This window comes from Hypanus sabinus, chromosome 21, assembly GCF_030144855.1.
Source record: "Hypanus sabinus isolate sHypSab1 chromosome 21, sHypSab1.hap1, whole genome shotgun sequence".
Lineage (NCBI taxonomy): Eukaryota > Metazoa > Chordata > Chondrichthyes > Myliobatiformes > Dasyatidae > Hypanus > Hypanus sabinus.
The window spans coordinates 36,074,437-36,097,338 of NC_082726.1; the positions used below are offsets into that span (position 1 = coordinate 36,074,437).

Consider the following 22,902-nt stretch of genomic DNA (forward strand, 5'->3'; position numbering starts at 1 on the left):
ATCTTCAGGATCAAACAGCACCTAGGAGAGACTGAAAGAGGCCACACACTGAATTGGAGTTGTCAAGCACAACTTAAATACCTGGTGTGTAGTCAGATCATGACCAATCTCTGTGAGGGTGACAGAGGAAGCCAATACAGAAAGTGGTTGGTTCCAACTATACTAGACAGAGGGTTTTCTCTCTCTCCTCTCCCCCCACCCAGCCATGGGGAGAACTGATAGTTTCAAGTACTTGATTCAATTTGTGCCAAATTAATACCAGCTAGCACCAAATATTTTGTTGTGGATTAAATGGATTTATTGTTGTCAAAACTAATGAAATGAGACACAGACAGATTACCGTGTTCTTCACTTGTGCACATTCCACTATGGTAACTGGTCATCCTGGATTAAACTGGTTTTGCAACTTACTAAATAACCCAATGTTCTTTAAATAAGGAAATAAGACTGAAGCATTTACACACAAAATGGAGGAACTCAGCAGGTCAAGCAGCAACCATGGAAATGAAGAGTCAACTTTTTGGGCCAAGACCCTCCTTCAAGACTTAAGCATTTAACTAGAAATGTCAAAACAGATCCAATATATTTCAACTTCTAATGCTAACATCTGCTGCAAATGAACTGTCTGAGAAGACTCAACACTCACCAAAGGCAAGTAACACTCCTTGAACACAAATACACCAATCTCAGAAGAAACAGTGATTTGTGCTGAGCTCAGATTGTACTGCAGTAGTTTAAGGTCTATCACTGGACTGGGTTACTATATTGCATAACAGAAGTGGCTTAATGAGGATGTGAATTTAGCCCGCTTACACAGAAACTGGTACACTATGCTCTCTGCTGCAAGCACTTACTGCATCAACTCTAATGCCCAACACAAGGCAATGATGTATTGGTTTATAACAGCAGAGATTAATGTGTCAATTTAATTCATCACTGCCTTTTCCAACAGTGTAATTAGCAGTAGTGCTAACTGCATCAACTAGAAATCCTCCAATACAGGGCAAGTCTCATGAGCCTAGTTCACCTCACTAAGCGCTACGGATCCTGTTCTGGAGGGTTTTAGCTATTAGACCAGTTGCACAATGTAAATTGTCATTTTGTGGAGAGGAGGGGGTAGGAATGAAGGAATCCCAATTACACAGACTTCCCTAGCATGTTGAGGTTACACAGTTTCACAGTACAACTCACACACAAAGGATTTGAACACAAAAATAGTCTTCAAGGCAGAAGCAAAGAATTCAGCATAATCTGAGGTGGTAAATGTGTCTGATGTCACTCCAGAATAAAAGCCAGTCAATCAATTCATCTGTAGCACGGATGGTTCAAAGCTATAAAGAGAGAAGAAAGATAATATTATCAGTTTAACAATTAATTTTTACAGGACAGAAAACATTCAACAACCTCCTCTTTCTCCTGTAACTTTTAAGTCAATCAATACCATATTGTAGTACTACACATTTAGAACATTTGCTGGAACCAGTTAAAGCTTGTGGCAAAACAAATAAATTGGGGCAGAACAAACGGTTATTGGCCAACATTTATAGTGTTTACTCCAATGATGTCAATCAACTATCATTCAAGCTTTAAAGTCAAGGTCAAATTTGTCATATTCATGAGTACAAGTTTGCAAAGGTGCAAAGAAAAAACATTTAGAGCAGCCACACAGGCACATTGCATCAGATAAATAGCACTCACAAGAAAAACACATACCCAAAAAACTTAAAAGGCTGGTAGAAGATCCCCAAACATACTCAAAGAAAGAGCAATCAATGAAAGAACAGAAAAGTCAGCCAAAACACATTAACAAAAAAACCTTGCACTGCAAAACGGATCATATTCTAGTCCACTGACCAACAATTAAGGATAATTGGAAATAAATAGTTTAAGGGCTTGTACTAGCTAACACAGCAGATACAAATATAAAGTTGTCCATTTTCCAACATCACTTTGAGGGAGATCAACACTGACCAATTGCAACAGCTATATCTGAACATTAGAAAGAGAAAAATACACCTTCAGCAGAATGCTGAATTAAAAGTCTCAGGAAAAGCTGCATATTTGGCAATTCCAGATAACTAACAGAGAGGTGGTCTTCAAATTACTGACCGGACATAAAATAGCAAACCAAGTAAGTGTGAATGATCACTACCACTAATTTGATCAATCAATAAACGGATATTACGGGAGCAGATTTATGTTGGTGGGGATTTTTACAGATGGCACAATTTGGAACTTTACTTTGAAGAGCACCATTTATTGATAGCCTTTACTTATATATATCAGTGGGCCAGACAACATCCATGGAGGCAGAGTGATAGTCCACATTAGGCATCAAGACCCTCTAACAGGACAGCACATGGAGGTACAGTAGCCAGTGTAGACGTGAGACAGAGGCTGGTGATAGGGAACCGCTCTTCATCACCTGCTGGTCTCCATTTTGCTCCTCCCTCACTCCTGTACAACATTTATCTTTCTTCTACACACCCGGTCCTGATGCAGTGTCTCAGCCAGAAATGTCAACCATTCTGTGTCTCCATTGATGCTAAACTCAAGAGTCCCTCCAACAACAAATCTGCAGCTTACGTATTTCCAGAAACTGAGGCTCTGATTTATACGTTGATTAGACAAAGGCATGAACTTCTTCCCATTGCATTACTTTTTCCTTCAAGTGTTTGACTGGACATGAACCAACAAGAGGAATGAGGACTCCTGTGTGAAATCAACTCCAGCCAAGGGGGTAATCTATATAATGAAATGACAAGTCTGGAAAATCACTCAAAATAGGCATCACATTTCAATGAAATGAATAAATAGGTAGTCTTAATTCTATTTCAAACCCAGGAACTCTGGTGCTTAGGGCATCCCATCATAACGTTAACTCAATGTTCTGTAACTTATGCAATAGGTTATATTACAGAGAAGCAATACAGGAAAATACCAACCTAACAGAGACTCCATGTCTGGTCATTTCTTACAATCAACACACTCCACTAAGCTCTGGAGTACGAGCTTCCTTTGGGCCTTGTTCAATCTGCATGTGGACAGAAATCATTAATTAACTCACTACACCTTTGAAAATTTACAATTCAAAAGGTCTTTTGGCCCTTTACATCTATGCTGGTCAAGAAAATGTCACCGGCCATTATTCCACCTTCTAGAACCAAGGCCACAGCCTGGAGATGACAATTCTTCAACCAAAAATATCCTTTCTAATGTAATAAGAACTTCTAACACTATCACCGCTTCAAGCAAAACCTGACCAAACAAAATACTTCCCTAATATCCTCTTTAATTCTATCAGTTCCTTTAAAGCTGTGTCCTGTCAACTAGTAGAAAAGAGTCCTTCCTACTTATTTGATCAAGATCACTCAATTTTATACCTCAATTAGATACCTTTTTGATTGACCCCTTGTTACATAAAATCTCAGCCACCCTATTTTTATAGCTAAAGTTTTCTTGCAACATTTTCTGCAGTCATGCTAGAATAATTGTACTCTTACTTTAATATGCTGTACTTGAGCTGTAGCCTAATTGGTGTTACAGGAAAAAATTTTGTGAACCCTTTGCATTTTCTGCATTACTCATAAAATTTTGCCTGACCTCCATCCAAGTCACAATTATAGACAAAATCTACTTAAACTAGTAACACACATACAATTGTACTTCTTCTCGAGTACTGATACACTATTTAAATATCACAATCTAGGTTCAAAAACGCATATGAACCTCCGGGGTAATGTCTTCTACAAAAACTACTTGGAGTCAGGTATTCTAATCAGTGAAATGAGATTGGAGGTGTGGGTTGTAGGGGTGCCCTGCCCTATACAAAAAAAAGACACAAGGACAGATTACTGACAGAGCCTCCTCTTCTCAAGAAAGATCTGTTTATGAACACCATACCTCGATCAAAACAACTTTCAGAGGACCGTAGAAGAATTATAAAGCCACATGAAGGTGGAACAGATCACAAAAGCATTTTTAAAGAACTGAGTGTTTATCAGTCCACAGTAAGCAAAATTGTCTACAACTGGAGGAAATTCGGCATTGTTGCTACTCTCTCTAGGAGTAGGCACCTAACAAAGATCACACCAAGAGCACAACATGCAATGCTGAAGGAGGTGAAAAAGAATCCAAGGGCAACAACAAAAGACTGGCTAAAGTCTCTGTTCATCTGTCCACTTTAAGAAAAACATTGAACAACTGTGGAGGAAATCACTACTCTCAAAAAAAAAAATTGCTGCATGTCTCAAGTTTGCAAAAGACCACCTGAATGTTGCACAACACTTCTGGGACAATGGGCAGATGAAGCAAAAGTTGAGCTTTGTGGCAGAAATGTATGCTGCTATATTTGGAAGAAATAGGACACTGCACACCAACAACATAACCTTATCCCACTGAGGAGCATGGTGGAAGGATCTCAGGGCCTGGACAGCTTACAATCATCGAGGGAAAAATTAATTCAAAATTGTATCAAGACATTTTACAGGAGAATGTCAAGGTAGCAGTCCAGCACCTGAAGCTTAATAGAAGTTGAATGATGCAACAATGATCCAAAACACAAGAGTAAATCAAAAATGGAATGGTTTAAAAAGAAGAAAATTTGTGTTTTGGAATGGCCATGTCAGAGTCCAGACCTTAACCCAACTGAGAAGATGTGGCACGACCTGAAGACGGCTTTTCACACAAGGTATCCTAGAAATTTTGACAACTGAAACAGTTTTGTATGGAGGAATGGTCTAAAATTCCCCCTTCCCATTGTGCAAGTCTGATGAGCATGTAAAGGAAACATTTGGTAGAGACTTTTGCTACTAAAGGAGGTTCTTTCAGTTAAATACAAGGGTTCACATACCTTTTTCCCGAGCCTGAACTGTGAAAAAATTAAACAATGTGTTTAAAAAAGACATGAAAAGTACAATTGTTTGTGTGATATTAGTTTACAGATTGTTTTGTCTACTACTGTGACTTAGATGAAAATCAAATGACATTTTATGAGGAATTAATGCAGAAAACCAGGTAATTTCAAAAGATTCATGAATTTTTACTTGCAACTCAAGTAAATAGATAAGACAAGGTTGGATATATTCTTGCATTGTAGTGGAATTAAGGGTTATGGGGAAAGGCAGAGAGATGGGGATGAGTCCATGGCCAGATCAGCCATGACCTTATTGAATGGCAGAGCTGGCTCGATGTGCCAGATGGCCTACTCCTATTTCTTGTGTTCTTAACTGTATATTTCTAAAATAACTTGGATAAAATCTGAAGTAAGGAACTTCTGCTAATATGGGAGATCCTTTTGCATTTGTGATCAGCTATTCACCTATTCTGCAATTTGTTACTGTCACATGTACAGTTAAATGTTTGTCTTGCAAACTTTATACATATCAAATCATTACATAGTAAATTGAGATAAGAGTAAAACACAGGTGCAAAAGCCACCAAAAATGTGCAATACAAGTAAATGATAAAGTGAATGATCATAAAGATGTAGACTGTGAAGCCAAGAATCCATCTTATCATACAAGAGGACCATTCAGCAGCTGAAACTGATGGGATAGAAGCCATCCTTGAGCCTGGTAGCACTTGCTTTCAGGCTTATCTATCTCCTCCTTCATACAAGAAGGGAGAATAGATAATGTGCAGGGTGGAAGGGTTTTTTGATTATGCTGGTTGAGGCAGTGAGCACATAGTACGTAGAGGAGAAGCTGGTTTTCCTAATGCTGACCTGTGCCTGCCTACAACTCTTCAGTTTCCAGCAGTCACATGCAGAGCAACTGCCATAACAAACTGTTATGCATCCAGACAGAATGCTTTCAATGGTGCATCAATAACAATTGGTAAGGGGATCTGTAAGCAAACACAATTCTTCTATTCCACAGATCACTTAATATCCTCCCATATTATAGATTCTCTCCTCATTGTCGCCAACCAAATGCATCACCTCAAGCATTCAATACAATATAGGGGACAAAGTTTATGAGTAAAGGATCCAAGTGATCCCAGCAAAACAAGCTGGAGATGCGGAAGACTTTTTCCATCGCAAATCAGCGAGTTGTTTTGTTATGTGAAACTCCTCCTTGCTGTGAAAGGGTGACAACCTCTCTGTCCCTTCATTGGGGAGAGCCTATGATATGTTGAATTGTCGGGGTGAACGATTAGTTTTTGTTGTACTGCAGATCATGGTCTTTCTTGAGGGTTTTGCTACCGCTTGCTTAGTGGGTGGAGAATGCTGATGCCTTTTTTTGCTGAAGTAAGTGGGAGAGGGGAGAATGGGGGGGGGGGGGTGTTTGGGTTTTAACATTTTTACTGTCACTCATACTTTGGTGCCCTCTTGTTTTTGTGGATGTCCGCGAAGAATATATATTGTAATAATTTCTCTGCTATTAAAAGGAACTATTGAAACACACACACAAAATGCCAGAGAAACTCAGCAGGCCAGACAACAATGGGGGAAAAAATAGTCAACGTTTCAGGCCAAGAATTTTTGGTAGGACAGGAAAGCAGCAGGGATCATAGATGGGGAGCAGTGAGAGAGGGTTTCACTGAGCTCCCGAAGGGAAGATTTAAACTTCTTCAGGGTAGGCATCCCTGGAAGAGACTTCACAGTATAGTAATCCAATCACAAACAAAAAAATCTACAGATGCTGGAAATCCAAGCAACACATACAAATTGCAGGAGAACTCAGCAGGCCAGGCAGCACCTATAGAAAAAAAAAAGGAATCGACGTTTCGAGTAGACGTGTCTCAACAGGACTATTGACTGTTGTTGATGCTTTCTGTCTCTCAAAGCTGCAGAGAAGTTTTAGATTAGACAAAACTTCCTTTAACATGTGGATTTTTTTAAAGGAATCTTTTGACTATTGACTACTGTCCCCAAGCAAAACAATAGTGTGGAATAGATCATCAGAACACTGTCTCTGTGCGTAACACATGTCCAGTCAACTAGTCAGATGCTACCAATCCCAGCCTCAAAAAGCTGACTAGTTTCTGTGTCCTCCTAAGATTGTGCAACAGAAATCAGTACTGAGTATGTAGCAAATGAGTTCATGCTTCTGGTTTATATACCACAGAATTTTCTTATCATTGTTCAATTTAATTCCTACTGACCTGGTGAGAACCTTTAACGAGCCATTTCTCTGGATCAAAAGGCTCCTTAAAGGGCGCAAGCAAACTTTCAAACGACTTAGGTTGATCCTGAATGTAAAGAGAAAAAAAATATCAGAGATCAGATGACACAAATCAGAATGCATGAAAATTTTATATAAATGACAGTGCTATAACTCTTAAGAAAATTGCATCTAGCTACACTAAATCCAACTCCTATTACAATAAAAACCATGCACCATCAAAAGATAATCATTGAAAAACTTCAAATTTCTTCCCCACGTGCATAAATCTATCAGCGCTCTAACACTTTAATGGATCAAACATAGGCTAAAGATTATAAGCTATAAGATTATAGGCTAAAGAAACTTTGTCTAATCTAAAACTTCTCTTACAGCTCCAAGGGGGCAGCTGACAAGAAATTTGAGAGACAGAAGGCATTGACAAACTTTACAGGTGCAGATATCAAGGAGCAGTAACATTTAAATCAGTGTAAATCCAAGTAGTAGCTATCCTCACACAGTGACACTGTCCCTAGCAATACATGAAAATGAAGATATCACTATATGCAATGACTCCACAGCACTGTACAAATCAATTCAGTGTCATCCCATTTTCAGTATCAAGTATATGGATGAAGGCCCAAGAGAAGGACAGGCACAACTTACTGGGCTCTTTTGAAAGGTTAGAGTAACCACTAAAAGATTTACTGAACAAAGTTTAACCAAGCAAAGTTAGTATATTTGTATTAGTAACAGACACTAACCTTCACCAGAAGCTTCTCTCGACCAGCAGAAAGGCTCAGATTAGATACAAGATTGGACACTTCAGAGATACCATTCAATCCCTGTGGACAAACACAGGAAACGTTTGTGAAAAGCAAGGCTATTGAATTTTGCTATTTTGAATTAATTTTCAATGCAACACTAAGGCTGCACAGGACCGAATACATTTCAGTTAAACAGGCAAATATCTCAAAACATTTTGCCCAATTAGAAGTGAAGCAATGCTTAGTACGTCATTACACCTTCTTAACCTCTTAATAGTATTAAGCTAGATATAAAAATCCAAATTGATAACAACTCAGTTAAACCTAGGTACCAATATCAGACAATCTACATTATTTGCCATTTTGGGACTGCTTTGTTTCATGGCTTTTCCATTAAAAGTTGGATTTTTTTTTACAGCTTAGTAGTTTTATCTTCTTGAACTCCAAATGTGAATTCCTTCCCAAAATTGCTCATCTTTTACTCAGTTTTAAAAATATACCTCACTAACAATACAGCAAAACCAAGTTGAATTAATTGAGTCAAACAATCCCATCCAATACCACAACACCATATCCCACTCTGCAGGCCCACCTTCCTGTAGGGAGGCCCAAGTTACAATAGCAGACATTTGAGAATGAAGAATTCCCAAATCTACCCCTACACTAAGCCCACACCTAGCAAAAATGACAGCCCCCTATTGTCATAGATGCAGGGCGCAATGCAGTTTGCCCAGATTCCGAGAATCATCTACATCCTAGCAGAGATAACTCCAAGGCGGTTTGGAGGAATAACGCAGGCACTTCCAAATAAAACTGATTACTGTGATTCATCCAAATATTTCATCATACACTCCTGATGAAGGATCTTGGCCCAAAATGCTGACTATTCCTTTCCTGACCTGCTGAGTTCCTCCAGCATTTTGTGCTACTCATCATATACTCGTAATGGTTTACTATGAAACATGATACCAAGTGGTTGTTCTTTTTAAAGTAACTTCACAGTTTAATGCTTTTCCTTCTCAAGTGGTTGTTCTTTTTAAAGTAACTTCACAGTTTAATGCTTTTCCTTCTCAATATTGAATTATTTACCTACATGCGACAAATAAGCAATCAACTGCTAAGCGAACAAATAGTGAAGGTATTACCATCATTCAAATCAGTTTTTTTTAGGAGCAGCAAGGGAGTGGAGAGATGCTTACATGGGTTTTCTTGTGTAACAAAAATTTATTTTCCACTTCAAGCTCAGCTCCTTTCTCAGTATCCTCGTATTTTTTGGACATCAACTTATCCACTTGACTCATACGAGTGTTGAATGGAGAGCCTAACTTCAAGTCTTCCAGTGACTTTACAGGAATATTGACAGAAGACTCTGTAAGTAGCTGTCTTTCTGATTTTGACAAGGGATACAGCCACTGCTCTAATTCGACCTTCTCTGGTGCTGTAATACTTTTGTTCGGCTGGTCTGTCTGCACTCCATTCTTGTCCTTCCCTCCTTGTTTGAGAAGCCACTCATTGATTGCTTCCTTTTCACAACTCCGTCCACACACACATTCAGAGAAGCTACTGCATTGCTCATTAGCCTTACAGACATCAGCCACTTGAATTGGCAACATGGATTGCTGAACTCGCCGAGCAGCATTTGGTGAAGGAGGCGGTGACTTTTTGGAATTGTGGTGCTCACTCAGGCACTTCAAATTTCCAAGATTTTCGATTTCTATTCCTTTTGTTTTAACTCCACAGCAACTGACACAGGAATCAGACTTGCTAGACATAAGCCACTCACTGGCATTAAACTTCTCTCTGAAAGGCCGAGTTATGGATTTCCACTCATCTTCGTCATTGCTGCCACTCAATTTTTCAGCATGTGTGCGCTTCAAATTGGAGCCACTCATTTTTCCAGTGAGTGCCCTCGGTTCTTTCTCATCTTGGTCCACAATCTCCATATCAAATTGCTCTATTAACTCAAAACTGGAAGAACTACCAGATGATTCAGAACGCTCACGTGTAGGAACTTCCTTGCCAGGTTTGGATTTCTGCTCAACAGGAAGAAGCCAGTGCTCAAGGCCCTGACGATGCCTCCAAGCCTGTAATTTATAGTAATTAAGATCAACTTGGACCTCACGGGCAGAACTCATGCACTGTTGTGAAGTTTTCTTCTCTGCAGTTTCATTCTTCTCTGCAGCTTCATTCTTCAGCTCGCTAGTAAGCAGCCAGTGCTCAAGACCCCGTCGATCACCCCAAGCCTGCTCTCTGTAGTAGTCTGGGTCCTTTGGTACCAGATTACAGATGCTGGTGGTCTGGGTGGATTGTTGAGTAGCAGTGTTCTCAGCTGGATTGCTCTTTTGGTTACTTAAAGACAGCGAGTGGTCAAGGCCCTGTTGACATTCCCAAGCTCGAACATTTGATGCTGTCTGTGGAGAAAATTAAAAACTACAATCAATTTTAGATACTAACTGCAATCAAGGAATCAGACAATGATCTCAACACAACGATAAGTTTCAACATGAATTTGATTAGTATGCATAAAATTCCAAAAACGGTAAAAATGTTAATTCAGCCACTCAGGACCTGCAGATTTTCCAAGCTATCAGATGTTAATTTATTAGTACACCAATACATTTCTAATTCCTTATTTAAACCTGGGCACCAGGGTAGCTTGGCAGTTAGTGCAGCACTATTACAGCTCAGGGAGTCAAAGAGTTCGGAGTTCAATTCTGACATCACTTGTAAGGAGTCAGTACTTCTTCCTCATGGAATATGTGGGTTTTCTCAGGGTTCTCCCCCAGTCCAAGGATGTACTGAGTAGATTAAATGGCCATTGTAAATTGTCCTGCAATTAGGTAAGGGTTAAATTTGGGTTTCAAGGTTGCGGGACAGTGCAGTGCGAAGGGCCAGAAAAGATCATTCTGCACTGCATCTCTAAATAGAAAATGATGTTATACAGTAATATTTCAGTAAATGTGGAGTACCGCAGAAACTGATTCTCCACAGCTAGTGCAAATGTTAATAGATTTAATAGAGTTAATAGAGTTAATAGATTTCAAAATGGACAGATGGCAGATTATCGGAATTTTGCTATACCACGGCTCATTATGTTTTTCTTATAAAGTTGCCTCCAATAAGCAAACTTCTAAGATATCTTGTCAAATATAATTTAATCACCCATCTCCTAATCCAATTCTGAAGCTGTACATATTCTTAGGTTCCTACTATTTCCAGACATACTCCATTATCTTCCTTCCTGCATGTGAGACTTCTCTCTAGTCCAAGGATGGTTCCTAACTAGATAAAGTCTCAAAAATTATTTGATGAGCCCTAAAGAATTCAAATCTTAAACGTCCCCTTCTTGCTGTGTTAACATGGTCAATTCATTCCAAATGACTGCAGTCCACTTTAAAAAAAATCATTTTACATATTTTATTAGATAACTAAAAATCAACTACCCAGTGTGAATTCAGTGTTTGATACACCCAGATCTATACTGTGCTGGCATGATCCAATCCACATTCTCATTTAATAGTGTGTAATTGCAATTAATAACCAGATGACTTCATTAAGTTTTTCACTGCATACCAATTACTATTGATATTACTACTTCAACACTGGCTCATTTTAACAAAGTGTTAATTCATTTCCTCCTATGTTGTCTAATAATATTAAACAAATCACAATCAATGCTAAAGCAAAGACGTTAGGGCAATGGTCCTGAACAATCCTGAATTAAGCAGCATAATAGGCTCCTCTTTTGTTTTGTAATGAATGGTTCTGTGTGAATGGCATGCAAGACAAGTTTTATACTGCACCTTGGTACATAAAGGATTATTTGTCACATGTACATCAAAGCATAACACTGAAATGTACAGCTTGCATTGATAACTTAGCAGAGTCCAAGGATGTGCTGAGGGCAGCACATACATGTCACAGCGATTACAGTGGCAACATTGCACTCAGTTTACTTGCCCTAACCCGTAGGTCCTTGGAACACGGAAGGAAACCACAGCAGCTGTGGGAAACACGTAGTCACAGGGTGAACATGCAAACTCCTTACAAACAGGTCACTGGAACTGTAATAGCATTACACTAACCACTACACTACCAAGCCATCCTACAGTACAGGTGATAATAATAATCAATTTATCAAAGGACTGATCAGGTTGCTCAGGGATTATAAAGGCAAAACCTTGATCTACCTTGAAACCATTTCCTCAAAAGTTATATCCAATAAATGTGAATGGAATCCACTAAATTAGAGACTGAAAAAAATACTTCAATAAACCATTAAAATGATGTGAACAAAGGTACATGAAATCTTCCACCAAAGCTTTACAAAGCAATTAAATGAAAATATTACATTTGCTCTGTAGGCAAAGGATCTTTACTTCACACTAGGCTATATGTTATTATGCAAAATCAACATTAACAGTACATACCAAGTACTTATTAGCAATTTTTTATAATGCCATCTCTTCAGGAAGTTACTTCCTGAACATATTTCCTCATCCCTCTTCAGCATTCAAAGGAAAAATTAAGTTTCACGCTGCTTTCCACAGCACATTCTTGTATAACCATAGACCAGGCAGCACCGGTCTTCTTCCTCTCCATCGAAGAACCAACTTCATTCCAGGTGAAATTCCAACTTATTAGCATTTGTAATTTAGTGTATTATTTTGGTGGAAATGATTAAAACTGGTGTATGCTGGAATACTTGACCATTCTGGAGCAGCTGAACTTAAGACTGTTGATGTGAGTCAAGAATAACCATGCAGTGCCAGGAACTCAAATAAACAAGATACTAGGCCCCTAGAACCAGGAAGGAGGATGCATCTGGGAATAAATTATGAGTCCCTTATAACAGGGAACAGACAGGACTATTAAAACTCACGCTGAGAGTTAATTGACATCTTTTCAACGATTCATCACGTACGGACTGTGGGTGCTAAACAAAGTTACGTGAAGTTATTTGTCTTGCTGTACAAATGAGCTCTGTACAACCTAACATTCAGAGTTCTGGTGGCAGTGGAGACTGCTGCAGACACTCCATGATATCATTTAATAAACACTTAAAAGAAACTCTGTCACTCTGCTGTTCTTAGTTAATGTTTCCGTGACAATTATTTGATTGCTAATAATGTAGTGTCCTTTACAATGGGGAAACATGAATCCTGAGCTTCCAACCACCCACCACTTTAATTCTCAATATCACTATCCAGTGCCTCCTGGTCACTCCAACAAAGTTCAATACATTCTCAAATACAATCCAATTTTCAATTAAACACAGGATTTTCTGGGAACACAGATTATGGATGTTGTGGTCTAAAGCAAATAAAAACTAAACAGCTGGAACTAAGCAGTGTCGGGATATTGGGAGACAATAGCTTTTAGGTGGAGGCAGATGAGGAGAGAGAGAGAGAGACAGAGACATACACAGAGGTGGCATGGAATAAGGAGTTCAGAGAAGCAAATGGAAAGTGTAAGTGTTCCACAATGTCTAGTCTACACTTGATCCTGCCAATGTACAGGTAGCCACAAAGAAGAGCACTAGATGCAATAGAAGTTGGAAGAAGTGGATGTAAATCATCGTCTGAACTGGATAGCTATGGCAGTCCACAGATAGTGATACTGGCGGGATAAGCAATTCACCTTTCTACACTCGCAGAATATTTTCCTCTTTCTTTCACTACATCATAGAACTTTTATCTCCACTTTGTTCAGATGAATATCAAGAAAAGGAACATTTTTTCAGTACAGATACTGCTAGATCTCCTGTGCATTTCCAGATTTTCAGCACCTGTTATATTTGTTTTAGAATGTTGAACAGTGTCACACAATGGGGTTGGGGAAATTTACTGCAATACAGAGTTGCTAGCTCATCAGCACAAACAGGTCTTCTCTGTGAGGAAGTTAACTGGTGAGTAGTTTAGAAATAACAACCCTTTTATCATAAATGGAATTAATTTTAATTATCAATACTCAAAGGAATGTTGTGCTATTTGTAGTTTACAAGTTCTGCCTGTGACCTCAAGTTTCCTCCCACATTCAAAGAAATTAGGATTGGCCAAATATCTTTGTTAAAGTAGAAAAATGGCAGAATCTCTTTGGGGAGGGGAAGGGTGGACTCAGTGTGGTGAAGAACCCAGTTCCAAGCTATATAATTTACAGCAAGAAGCAAAACACTGATACCTACCTGGCTGGGCGGCTTCAGTGGATAGTTTATGTTTATGAATGGCACCCGCTTCACTGGAGGGCTACACAGCCAGTCAGCGAGCGGGCATTCATTACCATTGGGGAATGTTTTCTGCAAGAAAAAGAAAGCCAATATGAATCTCAGGTGCATTAATATAAAAACAAAATAATATAGGGTTTCAAAATACCCTGCAGATAGAGTAAGTGTACGTGCTAATATCAATGATAGTTCATCAGAACATTGTCCACTGAACACCACCGTCACCTATACTGCACTCTTCAAATACAGAAGCACTATAACCAAACAAGCCATATTCCTCCATTGTAGGTATAGAACACCTGTAATTCTTCCCAAGATGAAAGCTACCATTTGAAGATCATTCAATGCCACTGAAATACATAAACATACTCCACAATACATCATTCACAAAAGAAATCTATACACATCAAATGAAACTGAAAATATCTCAGCAAGATTACATTATAATAAAATGAATACTGGTTGCACACACTGCAATATAATATCTTACCAGCACAGCAAAATACAATCAATGTTAACACTTGAAATGTAGATATCCACACATTTTTTTTAATAAAATGAATACCTGCTTGTCAGAATTATTAATACAGCTTTCATAATTAAGAACACAAGAAATAGTAGCAGGAGTAGGCTACCTGGTCTGTCGAGCCTGCTCCGCCATTCAATAAGATCATGGCTGATCTAGCCATGGACACATCTCCACCTACCTTGCATTTTCCCCATAATCCTCAATTACCCTGTGTGAAAATCTATCCAACCTTGTCTTAAATATATTTACTGAGATAGCCTCCACTGCTTCATTTTGCAGAGAATTCCACAGATTCACCACTCTCTGGGAAAAGCAGTTCCCAACTCTTGAAGCTATGGCCCCTAGTTCCAGTCTCACCCACCAGTGGAAACAACATTCTTGCCTTTATCTTATCGATCCCGATCATAATTTTTATGTTTCTATAATATCTCCTCTCATTCTACTGAATTCCAGCGAGTACAGTCCCAGGCAACTCTATCTCTCCTCACAGCCTAACCCCTTCATCTCTGTAATCAACCTGGTGAACCTCTTCTGCACCGCCTCCAAAGCCAGTATATCATTCAAGTAAGGAGACCAGAACTGCACACAGTACTCCAGGTGCAGCCTCACCAGTACCATGTACAGTTGCAGCATAATTTCCCTGCTCTTAAATTCAATCCCTCTAGCAATGAAAGACTTGCCTTCTTGATAGCCTGCTGCACCTGCAAACCAACCTTTTGTGATTAACGTAGTCAGCCCCCCTTATCCGCGGGGGATTGGTTCAGACCCCCCCCCCCCCCGCGGATACCAAAAAACGCGGATGCTCAAGTCCCTTATTTAACCTGTCCCAGTGCAGTGGACATTAGGACCTGGTGGTGCAGCTTTGAATCTGCAGTGTTTCTGCTCACTAAAATAATCACGATCACAATTCAAAATAAGGTGGAAGTAATAAAGCGATTGGAAAGAGGTGAAACGCCATCGGTCATTGGAAAGGCGTTAGGCTAGTCAGTCAACAATCAAAACTATTTTAATGAAGCATGTGAAAGGCCCTGCCCCGATGAAAGCTACAATTATTAAGCAATGCAGGTTATTGAAATATGTATGTTTCTTAAATGTTTTATGTGCATAGAAAAGGTAAAATATATATTCAGAAAAATGTTTGACTGACGCTAAATAATACCAGATGTACCTGTTCAGACTTCAAATCCGACTTAAGGACAGACTCAGGAACGGAACTCGTTCATAACCCGGGGACTGCCTGTACATTTCTAGATTTCTTATAATACCTAATACAATGTAAATGCTATGTAAATAGTTATTATACTGCATTGTTCAGGGAATAATGACAAGAAAAAATAGATTGTACATAATCAAATAATGAGTGCCCAATCTGCAGTTTGTTGAACCTGTGGATAAGGAGGGCCGGCTGTACAAGCACTCCCAGGTCCCTCTGCACAGCAGCATGCTGCAATATTTTACTATTTAAATAATAATCTGCTCTTCCATTTCTCCTTCCAAAGTGGATTGATGTGCGTGCCTTTAGTTTGAGAGGGCATCACAAAGTGCAAAGTTACAACTGATAGAGACCAACAGCAAGGTGCTTAATAGTTAAGAATAGATAAGTTCCATAACATTCAATGGCAAATTCACTTGCAAATCAGCTTGTACTCCAGAAAAGTGTGATTAATGTTGGAATTAAATTGATCCATATGTTTGGTAATGTTGGGAAACTAGAATGGTGCTTTGGAAACTTCAGTGTCTGAAAAGCAAGCATGCAATCACCAACATTATCCAAGTTTACACTCAATTCCTGATGGAATATTTTACAATATATGTATGCGCCTACTGAGATCAAAAGCACGTATTTAGAACGGCAGCATTCACAAGACATTGCATGGTATTCATTCAATAAATGAACAATTAATATACAGTTAAAGTCTGAAGTTTACATACACCTTAGCCAAATACATTTAAACTCAGTTTTTCCACAATTCCTGACAGATAATCCTAGAAAACATTCCCTGCCTTAGGTCAGTTAGGATCACTACTTTACTTTAAGGATGTGAAATGTCAGAATAATATTAGAGAGAATGATTTATTTCAGCTTTTATTTCTTTCATCATATTCCCAGTGGCTCAGAAGTTTACAGATACTCTATTAGTATTTGGTAGCATTGCCTTTAAATTGTTTAACTTGGGTCAAACGTTTTGGGTAGCCTTCCACAAGCTTCTCACAATAAGTTACTGGAATTCCTCCAGACAGAACTGGTGTAACTGAGTCAGGTTTGTAGGCCTCCTTACTCACACACGCTTTTTCAGTTCTGCCCATAAATTTTCTATCAGATTCGGGTCAGAAAATGATGTCAAGTCTGGTTCATCCTTGGGAGCAATTTCCAAACGCCTGAAGGTATCACGTTCATCTGTACAAACAGTAGTGTGAAGGTATCACGTTCATCTGTACAAACAGTAGTACACAAGTATAAACACCATGGGACCACGCAGCCGTCATACAGGTCAGGAAGGAGAAGCATTCTATCTCCTAGAGATGGATGTACCGTAAATTCCGGACTATAAGCCGCTACTTTTTTCCCACGCTTTGAACACTGCGGCAACACTGCCGCCTATACTACGGTGCGGCTAATACATGTTTTTTTTTCATGCCGCCAAAAACATTTTGCCTCGTAACAGTAGACCAATAAAATTGATGAGTAGTTCACAGAGGTCCAATGAAATTGTACGATAAATCAAGCGCACTTTCACAATTAAATTATTGTAAATCAGTCATTTGTACTCACCCTCATTAACATGGAAAACACTCGAAGAAAAGCATATGATGCAGCTTTTAAATTAAAGACGATCAATCTGGCGGTTGAAGAAGGAAATTGAGCTGCTGCACATAATCTTGGCATAAATGAATCGATGGTGAGAGGGTGGAGACTCCAGCGTGAAGAACTGAGTCAATGCAAAAAGACGACAAAAGCTTTCAGAGGTAATCATAGCAGATGGCCCGAACTTGAAAACCTTCTTGAAGACTGGGTTAACACAGAGAGCAGGCGGCCGCGGTGTTTCCACCGTGCAGATCAGACTGAAGGCTAAAGCAATCGAAACCAAAATGAAAATCGAAGACTTTAGAGGTGGGCCATCGTGGTGTTTTAAGATTTATGAGACGAAAAGGCCTGTCCGTCAGGGTACGCACGACTGTGTCAGCAGCTCCCTCCCGACCACGAGGAAAAACTTGCTAACTTCTGCACATTCACTCAAACAAAGATAGCGGAGAATTCCATCGGGCCAGATGATAACATAAATATGGATGTAGTACCTTTGACGTTTGACCTGCCTCTCACTCGGACTGTTAATAAAAAAGGTGACTCGTCCATCACACTGAAAACAAGTGGCCATGAGAGAACGCATTTTACTTGTGTTCTGAGCTGCACAGCATCCGGACTAAAGCTTCCACCGACGGTGATTTTTAAGCGGCTGACAATGCCAAAGGAAAAATTCCCAAAAGAAATCATGGTGAAAGTCAGTAAGAAAGGTTGGATGATGGAATCTAATGAAGGATTGGCTGAGAGAGTGCTACGCCAAGCGACCAGGAGGATTTTTTCACAGAAAAAAAGCATTGCTCATTATGGACAGCATGAGGGCCCATTTAACAGATTCAGTGAAAGCTGCCATCAAGAGTACAAACTCAATTCCAGCTGTGATTCCTGGGGGCACCACAAAGTATTTGCAGCCACTGGACATCAGCGTGAACCGGGCATTTAAAGTAGCGCTGCGCATTGAGTGGGAGGCTTGGATGACGAGCGGCGAGAAATCCCTTTACCAAAGCAGGACGCATGCGAAGAGCATCTTTAACTCAAGTCTGCCAGTGGATCCTAAATGCGTGGAGCCCTGTCACAACATCCACCATCACCAACAGGTTTCGAAAGGCTGGACTGCTGCGTGATGAAGAGGACCACGTGCGCTCAAGTGAGAGCGACAACGAAGAGACTGAAGTGAGTAACGAGATCCTGAGGTTGTTCGATTCGGACACTGAAGAAGAGGACTTTGATGGTTTTAGTGCGCAGCAGGAAGATGAAGGCGATCAATAACTTTTCCTGGTAGGCTGCAGTATATATATATTTTTTTAACCAGTCATTAGGAGATATTGGAATGTTGTTCGTGCACTGTTCAGTAAAAAAGTATACGCAACTTAATTTGTGTGTTACTGATACGTATGTATATTTAAAAGTAGCTGTGTTACAGGCACTGTTCGAAAAAAAGCATTTGCAATATGTATTTGTTTATCTGTGTAAATATCTCATATTACAACGTGGGACACCTGCGGCTTAAAATCCGGTGCGGCCTGTACAAGTACAAAATTGATTTTCTTTCTAAAATTACAGCGTGCGGCTTTTAATCAGGTGCGCTCTGTAGTCCGGAATTTACGGTACTTTGGTGTGGAAAGTGCAAATCAAACCCAGAAAAACAGCAAAGGACCTTGTGAAGATGCTGGAGGAAACAGGTGGGCAAGTATCTATGTCCACAGTAAAACGAGTCCTATATCAACATAAACTGAAAGGCTGCTCAGCAAGGAAGAAGTCACTGCTCCAAAACCGCCATAAAAAAGCCAGACTACAGTTTGCAAGTAAGTGCACATGGGACAAAGATCTTACTTTTTGTAGAAATGACCTCTGGTCTGATGAAACAAAAATTTAACTGTTTGGCCATAATGACCATTGTTATGTTTGGAGGAGAAAGAGCGAAGAACGAAGCCGAAGAATACCATCCCAACCGTGAAGCATGGGGGTGGCATTATGTTGTGGGGGTGCTTTGCTGCAGGAGAGACTGGTGCACGTCACAAAACAGATGGCATCATGAGAAAGGAAAACTATGTGGATTATTCAAGCAATAGCTCAAGACATCAGTCAGGGAGTTAAAGTCCTCGGTTGCAAAATTGCTTAAGGACAACAAAGTCAAGTTATTGGAATGGCCTTCACGAAGCCCTGGCCTCAATCTGATAGAAAATTTGTGGGCAGAACTGAAAAAGTGTGTGCACGCAAGGAGGCCTACAAACCTGACTCAGTTACACCAGTTCTGTCTGGAGGAATGGAACAAAATTCCAGCAACTTACTGTGAGAAACTTGTGGAAGGCTACCCAAAACGTTTGACCCAAGTTAAACAATTTAAAGGCAATGCTAACAAATACTAACTTAGTGTATGTAAACTTCTGACACACTGGGAATGTTTTCTAGGATTAAATGTCAGGAATTGTGGAAAAATTGAGTTTAAATGTATTTGGCTAAGGTGTGTATAAACTTCTGACTTCAACTGTACTTTGTAAATTCCAGTAAATACAGGATAATCAAGAACAATCAACACATCAGAATTGCAAATGATGTAATATGGGACTCGTATCTAAAAAGATGGGTTTACCTTTGCTAGCATTGGTACAAAGCAGTAATCCAGATCAACTGACATGCCACAAGTACTCTTGCAGTCCTTTTCTGAACCCTACACCAGACCAGAAATTAATTCCTTTGATTTTAGGCAGACAATAAACATCAGTGCTACCAAACTTCCACCCACATTTATATGTGGTATGAACACAAACTTATTTGCTATCCTAAAAATGTGCTGGGTCACCTTAAATTTTACTTTAATAAAAAGATTTAAATTCAGTCCAGAAACCAGACGGTTACCTCTACTCAGATTAAAATGTGTCACTTCTCCACATGGCTTAAAATACAAGACAAAGTGTCCAAATCCCCCCAAAAAAAACATTGTGGTTATAATACAGAAATCATGAATATGTCCATCACTATGGCTACGAAAGCAGTTTTTGCATTTCAAACAGCATAGGTAGCAGGGTCACTGAGCTAACGCCTAGTAGGAGTAAGGGAGAGAAGAACCTTCCTGGGAATATTGCAACAAAAATGTATTACCTAACCCCACATTCTTGAGATTAAGTTTACATCAAGAGATCTGGCTTTATTATGCAAATGAATGTAACATCTAACCTGGACACTTCATACATGTGCAAGTAAGTCTGTGATCCCTTTGACATTAACTCATTTTCTACATTAAGTGCTCATAATGTGGTCTGATCTTCATCTAAGACAATAGACAAACACAATCTCTTAAATAACACACAAACAATTGTACTCGCTACTGTCTTTATTGAGCACATATTTAATGATTCACAGTCCAGGCTGGAAAAAGTACATAAACCCTTGTATTTTATAACTGGTAGAACCTCCTTAGCAATAACCTCCACCAAACATTTCCTCTATCTGCTGATCAATCTTGCACAATACCATAAGATATAGGAGAAGTAAGCCATTCAGCCCCATCAAGTCTGCCCCATCAATCATGCGCTGATCCAATTCTTTCAGTCATCCCCACTCCCCTGCCTTCTCCCCATACCCTTTGATGTCCTAGCTAATCAGAAACCTATCTACCTCTGCCTGAAATACACCTGTTACGAACCCTGTAACTGGGTCACTTACCAGCAAAGATAGAGAGGACCGTTGAAGTCTGATGGTACTAGTTTTAAAAGTCTTTATTTATGATGGGGCACAAAAATAAGATTAATACAGACATTCAGATAAAATACGTCGTCAATACTCAATCTAAAAACGTGGGTATAATAATAATCATCAATTAAGCAATAGCTCTATCGTTTGTCCAGTGGATATTGTATTGTCCGATGGAAAGATAATAGTCACTGTCCCTTCAAGCTGCAGCTCTCTTTGGGTTTAAAAGGGAGACGGTTTGAAACTTGCCCGAGTCTTTATGAGGCCAATCCGTTGAGTCGGGGGGGAGTTGGTTCCCCGTTATTAGTTCCAAGTCGTTTTCCGTGGTACCAGCCACCAGCCCCCAGGCAAGGGAACCGAACACACGTGGTTTCCTTCAAATGGCTTTCCGCTATTACGGGATCGCTAGCGTTTCTTCTGGTGCGTCTGAGGGGCTGTCCCTACAGCCCCCCCTTTTATCTTAACTCGCCGGGTAGTAGATGTCAATCAGGTTGGGGTGATGCAATCTCTCTCTCAACCAGCCCACTTTGCCCGAGGGCTTGCACGTAGCACAGTCCCCAATCCACATACATTGTCTCCAGGAGACAATGGCCATGTCTCTCTCTCATTCTCTGGGTCCTCGGACTCAACCCAATAACGCTCTTGTGATTCTCACAAAGGAGGGGGCTACCCCGCACCCTTCGGCCCCTCAGAGCTGTGGTGCATTCATAACACACCCAATGACTTGGCCTCCACAGCTGCTCGTGGCAACAAATTACATAGATTTACCACCCTCTGACTTAAGTAATCTCTCCACATCTCTGTTCTAAGTAGACGTTCTTCAATCCTGAAGTTATGCCGCTTGTCCTAGACTCCCCCACCATGGGAAATAACTTTGCCCTATCTAATCTGTTCAGACCTTTTAACATTTGGAATGTTTCTGTGAGAACCCCCACATTCTCCTGAACTCCGGGGAATACAGCCCAAGAGCCGCCAGGCATTACTTATATGGTAACCCTTTCATTCCCAAGGAGGAATTTTAGACCATTCCTCCATACAAAACTGTTTCAGATTATCAAAATTTATGAGATGCCTGAACAACCCCCTTCAAGTTAAGCCACAGCATTTCAATTGGGTTAAGGTCTGGACTGACTTGGCCATACCAAAACACAATTTTTCTTCCTTTTAAACCATTCTGTTGTTGATTTACCCTTGTCTTTCCGATCATTGTCTTGCTGTATCATCTAACTTTTATTAAGCTTCAGTTGCTGGACTGCTACCCTAACATTCTTTTTTATTAAGTTTTTCAAAACATTTTACAAATTAAAAACACCAAATCCCAATGAGGAACTAAAACAGTGCAAAATTAAGCATACAATAACAATATGCTACAAAGGAAGAGAATTTAGCAAAAAAAAAAAGCACCTGAATTAAAGGCAAGTAAGCTTAGTGTCCTCCCCAAACCCCACAACTCAAGAAAAAAACAACAGCAACTCCAGACCAACCACAACACAATATAGAGAGTATAAGTCAGGACAGCCAAACTCCCAGACTGAATACACTCAGCAACAGAGGGTAATGCCTTCTAACAGAAAAAAAAGGAGCAGAAAGCAAGGGACCGAAAAGAAAAAAAACCCTAGCCAAGAGGAAGGTTATGAAAGTACTCGATTAAAGGTCCCCAGACCTTATGGAACTTTAGATCCCAATTGAGAACTGAATAATGAATTTTTTCGAGGTCCAAACAGGCCATGATGTCGTTAAGCCATTGAGCATGAGTGGGCAGGGCAACATCTCTCCATCTGAGG

General features: G+C 39.8%; 1 protein-coding gene across 6 annotated transcripts in view; it reads right to left on the reverse strand.

Moving 5' to 3' along the window:
• Positions 1-1,220: 1,220 nt before the first annotated feature.
• ncoa4 (nuclear receptor coactivator 4) overlaps positions 1,221-22,902 on the reverse strand; it is a 50,505-nt gene continuing 28,823 nt past the window's right edge. For 4 of the 6 annotated variants that reach the window (XM_059946332.1, XM_059946328.1, XM_059946330.1 and 1 more), the window contains exons 6-13: positions 20,019-20,096; positions 14,058-14,168; positions 9,073-10,284; positions 7,871-7,951; positions 7,108-7,194; positions 4,853-4,870; positions 2,946-3,034; positions 1,221-1,331 (exon numbers count right to left, since the gene is read on the reverse strand). In XM_059946332.1, the coding sequence (XP_059802315.1) occupies positions 2,981-3,034; positions 4,853-4,870; positions 7,108-7,194; positions 7,871-7,951; positions 9,073-10,284; positions 14,058-14,168; positions 20,019-20,096 (1,641 nt within the window). In that variant the 3' untranslated portion in view covers positions 1,221-1,331; positions 2,946-2,980. The remainder of the gene's footprint in view (positions 1,332-2,945; positions 3,035-4,852; positions 4,871-7,107; positions 7,195-7,870; positions 7,952-9,072; positions 10,285-14,057; positions 14,169-20,018; positions 20,097-22,902) is intronic. The other 2 variants (XM_059946333.1, XM_059946329.1) reach the window with 2 other exon arrangements.